The 6,237-nt window shown below is 51.7% G+C and overlaps 1 protein-coding gene across 1 annotated transcript; it reads left to right on the top strand.

The window, feature by feature from the left end:
* Window positions 1–224: 224 nt before the first annotated feature.
* LOC104524346 (dual specificity testis-specific protein kinase 1-like) lies at window positions 225–5,759 on the top strand (the record flags this gene model as incomplete). The annotated part of the gene is made up of 4 exons (XM_010167184.2): window positions 225–410; window positions 4,546–4,667; window positions 4,813–4,861; window positions 5,610–5,759. Coding segments are annotated over exons 1-4 (507 nt in total), but the record flags the coding sequence as incomplete, so codon positions are not given.
* Window positions 5,760–6,237: the final 478 nt, after the last annotated feature.

The following is a 6,237-nucleotide window of genomic DNA, read 5'->3' as shown; positions in this document are numbered from 1 at the left end:
GTTCAAACACAACCTGCATAAGGCAGGCCTAAGTCCAGGGTGACTTATCCAGGAGATGGTGTGCATGGCTGCTTCGCAGTGCTGCAGGGTGCCTCATCTCAGTGCCTTGTGTCCTCTCCCTCTGTTTGTCCCGTCACGGTCTCTAGTGCAGGTATTTGTTTGATGTCCCAACGCTGCTGTTGGCTCACTGTGAAATACTCTGTATTTTAGCTGCTGCCCCCATGATGTGCGAGGCAGGGCTGATGGCACCGGAGCCCTCCGGCCCCACGCAGTACTATGGGGAGTCATCTGACACCTACTACCACGAGGACCGCTGGCAGAGGCTGCGCACGGCTGTCCGCAAGCTGGAGTTCTGGGAGAACTTCAACGCCGAGCTGATAGGCAGCGGCTTCTTCTCCAAGGTCTACAAGGTAAACTGACGTACAGACAGCCCCTGACCTGTCTGAGAGCACCTGCTGAGGCTGTGTAGATGGTACCTCACCTGAGGAACCTGTCCCCCAGCTTATTTCCTTGTTTTCTTCCCTCCCAGCTCCCTCTGTCAGATTGGATGGGGTGAGGGAGGAAGGGACACTCCTTCTGCACACCCAGCATGTCACCTTTGATGCACATTTCCTCTTCCATAGTGAAAAAGAAAATGGGAGGACTCAATCAATCAATGTTCATTGATGGTGTCATCTAGCCATACAACAGGCTTATCAGGGAGCTAAACTTAGTATTGCATGAGATATGGGGATATTTATGGTCTGTGCAGGTTTCATTGTCAAAACTGTAGCAAAATATATAAAGAAAAAGAATGGAAAATTAGGCTGCGTGTGTCTCCTAAAATACCTGCCACCCACATACCACGGAGGTGCCAGTGCTGTCACCCCTCTCCAGCTGCTGCCCTGCATTACGGTGATGCTGGGGAAGAGCAGGGGACGTGGGGCAGGGTCAGGCTGCGACAGCTGCTGGTCCGTCTGTTTCTGCCTCTGCTGCCTTCATGTCAGGAGACTCATGGCTCCCTGAAAGCCCCTGCATGATGTGGATGTGTCACCACAGCAAAACTGCTTCTCTCACTGGGGCTGTTGTGAGTCACTCTCTGCACCAAACTCGACTGGTGGGAGTTTGTTTAACGGTCTCTGAGCAAGCACAGGATCTGGGAAGCTGCTGGCTTTGCTCCTCCTTCAGCGCTGCTTCTCAGCCCAGGAGTGCCATGGCTTATTTGAGAGGGAGAGGATGGGGATTGGGGGTCTTTCCCTGCCGCCCTCAGTGATCACTGCTCCATGAACAGCAAAGTGAGAGGAGGCGCTTCATGTTAGGAAGAGAGACTCGGACTTCATCTCTGAGAGCAGATGTCACGTTGCTTTGCAGGGTGGCCAGATTTGCCCATCGTATCTCTCCTCCCAGCAGCCTTCCAGAATGTGGCTCCTGACACTGATCTTGGTTGTTGGGACATGACACAGACCCAGTGGAAACAAATTGAGCCTGACTCTACCATTGCCTTCAGCTCCTTAGCTGAACCAGTCACACGATAAAATCCTGACTGCACCTTTCTTCTGGGCCAGCACAAGATGCTTCTGCCAGAGGAGTACCCTGACATTCTGGGTGAGATCCCTGGCTGATGTAAGCACTTGTGGCCAGCTGAAGGTAATGGAGCCAGGCTGTCAGGATCTGGCCATGGAACTGCCGAAAATACGCAAGTCGGAAAGATAAAGGTGTGTTGCTTTCTCAAGGCTCTGCCTCCTCCTCCGCTGCACCTGGACTTGGTGCTGTGATAAAGCCTTTGGCTGAACTTTGGGTCCAGTGAAAGTGCCCTGAAGCTGTTCAAGGGGAATCTCCAGCCAAAGGTCTATGGCAGCTCTTTGCAGACTGGGGCAATACATGACAAATACATCTCCCTATCACAGCCTCCTTCTAGTAATTGCTTTCCCCTCCTACGCAGTATGCTGTCGCCATCGCTTTCTCTTTCCTTTATCTAGCAGATTTTCATAGTAACAGTTGCTGTTTCCTTCGTGTGTGACATTTTCCTCCTGCCCTGGCAGTGAATGAAATTCCAGCAGTAGGCAGGCTGGAGACACGGAGCTTGAATGAAAATGAAGTAGAAGCAGAAAAAGAAATGTAAAAAAAAAAAAAAAGAATAAAAAAAGAATAAAATGCTATGGGTCAAATAGTCAGAAGACAGTGGAGGAGGACTTGGGACAAGGACAGCCCTTTGTGGGGCTTGACATTTGTCTGGGGACTCGAGCACAACCGTAACTGAGTGCCCTGATGACTCCTGGTCCTCTTGGGTCAGCCAGTCCCCTGTGGACTCTCCTGGAACAGCAGCGCTCCTGCTGCGAAGCATCGCTGGCAATGATCCTTTGAAGCTCTTTGCCAACAGAAGCTGTCTTCCAAAGTGCTCCCGCAGCAAGGACATCGGCTCCCCAAAGTGCTGGCACTGTTGTTTGCTTTTGCCATCCTTTGTCCTTCAGCCCGTGGTCTTGGAAGAGGCCTTCTGAGCCTGTTACCTTTGCCCATCTCTCCCACTACTTTTTTGGGGGTGTGGGTCTACCCTTGCTTTTCAGTCATTTCTTCTCTGCACCAGGCTGGAATTTGCATTGCCCTGTGGACAGGAACCTACTGGCCCAGGGCTTGTGAACTCTGCTGATGTCGAGCTGGGCCATGCGACCTCACCTGGAAGTTCAGTGTCTCCACCAGAGTTTGTGCAGAGCTAATAGGTCTTGCTGAAACTCAGTATTAGCTCTTCTGAAAGTTTTTCAGATCTTCAGCTGTTTTTCAGCTACTCTCTGTACTCTGTCCTGGGCACACGGGCACTCACAGTTTTTGCACAAAGATGATTGATTGCATCTCTTATATTTACATCTGTGCAATTACAGTTAATAGTCAGTTGCATCTGATTAGTGACCCATAGTCTGTGGTTATGAAGTCCGGTCAGGTGAGGGTGTCTGAGCCCTGGCTTTCTGATGACCTGCTCAAGTGGAGAAGCTGAGTTATTCATAGAATCCCAGACTGGTTTGGGTTGGAAAGGACCTTAAAGATCATCCAGTCCCAACCCCCCTGCCAGCAGCAGGGACACCTTCCACTAGACCAGGTTGCTCAAAGCCTCATCCAGCCTGGCCACAAACACTTCCAGGGAGGAGCAGCCACAGCTTCTCTGGCCAACTTGGGCCAGTGTCTCACCACCCTCACACCAAAGGATTTCTTCCTCACATCTCATCTCAGTCTCCCCTCTTCCAGTTTCAAGCCATTATTCCAGCAATAACATTGACTATTAGGTTGTTGTTCCTTCAAAAAGGAAGCAGCAGTCCATGTTGCTCCCAAGACAGTTGGTTTTGTAACCTTGATTATAATGAAGCTTTCTCTCCTTCCAGCCCAGCTAGGTCTTACATGCAGCTCTTTGTTCTCCTCACCTGGACTAGTAACCTTATCCATTAAATTACCCTCACAGAGAGCAATGGATGGCACTTTTGGACTCAGAGTGCTGCTCTTAAGCCGGCTCATGCTGTATCTGAACTATTTTCCCCTTAAAATAAACAAAGGGTTAGGGCTAGCCCTGAGAGAGCTGTCAGGACATCAACGTGTGCCACATCTGATACATGAGCCTCCTTAAAACACATGTTAATTGAGGGTGGAAATGTTAAAGTGCCACAATGCTCTGTGATGTGGTCTGGAAACTGCTATTTGGATTGTCAGCCCAGATAACGTGAGCTGCAGCGCAGGGGCCCTGGATGGTCCTGTCTGGGCTGAGAGCCAGGCCACCTCTGCATGTCATGCAGCCTGTGTGAAACCTCCACATGTAGTACTGCTCAACCCTGGTACCTCCATGGGGGACAGCAAATTTCCTCCTAAAAAAATGCCTGCTCAGTCTATTCAGTGTTGTCAGGTGGAGGAAGAGCATTTTTAAATTTTCTTTAGCTTCCAGTATCCCAGCCCAGGGAAGCCCTAGGAATGACATGTCTGGTGGTAATCCATAGTAGAGGCTCAGGTTGGAATGGGGCTGGGAAGCAGATGTGGGACCTCTGTCCTGGGATGGAGGGAAGAGACAAACTGGCTCTGCACTTTCTTTGCTGTGTCTGTCTGGCAGAGCCTGAGTGGAGGGGGTCTGGCCATGGGCAGGGGTGCAGGAGGAAATGGGGATGAGGAGTGTGGCCAGCAGCCTTGTGCAGTGACCCAGGTAGGAAGGAGAAATGGAGATGTGGGGCAAGCTGTGATTGGGAAGGGACATTGAATGCAAGTTGTCAGAGGGGAGAAGGTAAGCTCTGTGGTAACCCAGTGTGGGCTGAGAAACTGCTTCAACCCAAGGAACACACAAATTTTGGCAGAGAAATAGTGTTGTGATGTGTTGGGACAGGAGGGACCTAGCTGTCCCCAGCCACCCAGGCAAGTGTCACTAGAGTGGAGCTTTTGTGAAAGGACAGCACCTCGCAGTTGTGCAAATGATTGTGCAAAGCTCTGGGCAGCAGGGAAATGAGATTCAGGCCTTTGGTTGGGAAGGGATGCTGTTGTCCAGAAGGGCTGGCAGACCTCTGCAAGCTGAGAGATGTCCTGCTCCAACCTTGGCTCCAGGTGACTCAGGCTTCTGCTTGTAAAGTGATGGTGGTGAAGATCTACAAGAATGATGTGGACCAAGAAGTGATTGTGCGTGAGATCAGCCTGCTGCAGAAGCTGTCCCACCCCAACATTGTCAGGTGGGCACATCATCCAGCCATGAGCAGCAGGCACTGGCTGGGCTGGAGCTGGCCTGATGTCTCTAAGGCATTTCTGCAATGAGGGATTGAGCTGAACCTTAATGACTTTTTATCTTTTTTTTTTTTTATGTGTTATTCTCATTAGGTACCTTGGGATATGTGTGAAGGATGAGAAGCTGTACCCCATTCTGGAGGTAAAGGTTTCTTGCTTGTAAGTGTGCTGTGGGCAGGCAAGGACCCTGCGGTTCTTTGGCAGGGAGGGTGGCAGGTATCCTGTAACACCTATCTACGCCTCTCTGACTCCTGTGCCTGTGAGTGACCGTGGCCTAGCAAGATTGCCATGGAGGAGCTTCTAGTCCTTTCTACCCCATAAATGATCACAGCTGGAGTGGGGCACAGTCACTGGAAGGCCATGGGATTCAGCCAGGATAGCCAGAAAGTGTTTCAGGTTGGCTTGGTACCACCAATGGGCCAGAATGGGCCAGATGATGGGGAGGAGCCAGGGATGGAGGGCAGGAGCAGAAGGTAAAGCAGATGGAGAGTAGCAGGACCTCCAAAGTGGCTCTGGAATGGTGGTGTGGTCTCATGGAAAAGCCTGGGCTGACACTGGTCTCACCTTGTTCTGCACTGTTGGTGGCAGAAGGTGTTGACTGAGCCATTGCCAGGCTTTTTGCTTCTGCTTTGCTGCCCCTGAGTGAGGACCACGGCTGGCTTACACAGCCGTCCCTGCAGTGGGAGCAGAGCCCAGAGACCAGCAGTGACTTGCTGTGCCAGGAGGGGTTTTCACACCATGCCACGCACAAGGGCCCCTGCACGTGGTGGCACTCCCAGCCTGCATCCCAAAGGAAGGGCTCCCAGGTTGGCGAGGGAGGGCTCAGCACCTGGGAAGCTCTGGGGGAGCCTGTGACTGCAAAGCCACCAGCTTTTTGTCTCCGTTCACAGTACGTGAATGGGGGTTGCCTGGAGGAGCTCCTGGCCAACAAAGACATTGCTTTGACATGGAAGGAAAAAGTGGACTTAGCTTCTGACATCACCAGAGGCATGATCTACCTGCACTCCAAGAACATCTACCACCGAGATCTCAACTCCAAGGTATGCAGCTGGAAAGGGGACATTGCTCCTAACTGCTGAACGTGACTATGGTGGTTTGACCCACGGTGGGACCATGGGGTCGTGCCCTCACTCCCCCAACCCAGTGAGATGGGATGGGAGTCACAACAAAGAGGTCAGCGATTGAAATGAGGACAGGGAGGGCTCCCTCACCAGTGATGGTCACGGGCAAAACAGACTCAACTTGGGGAAGAAAAATCAATTTAATTCGTTGCCATTCACCAGAGCAGCACAGTGAGAGACAACAACCACATCTGACAGCACCTTCCCCACCCCTCCCTTCTTCCCGGGCTCCAGTCACTTTGCTCCCCATGTCTCTACCTTCCTCCCAGGGGCACAGGGGACAGGGAATGGGGGTTCAGTCAGTGTGTCTCTGCTGCTGTTCCCAGCATGGAAATCCAGAAACAAAGTGTTCTGATGCAGCTTCCTATGGAGTCATGGACCTCTTCGGGCTCAGCTC

Source organism: Antrostomus carolinensis, unplaced genomic scaffold (assembly GCF_000700745.2).
Source record: "Antrostomus carolinensis isolate BGI_N321 unplaced genomic scaffold, ASM70074v2 scaffold16764, whole genome shotgun sequence".
In the NCBI taxonomy this organism is placed as follows: Eukaryota; Metazoa; Chordata; class Aves; order Caprimulgiformes; family Caprimulgidae; genus Antrostomus; species Antrostomus carolinensis.
The sequence above is the reverse complement of the archived record's forward strand: the minus strand, read 5'-3'. Positions and strand labels throughout refer to the sequence as shown.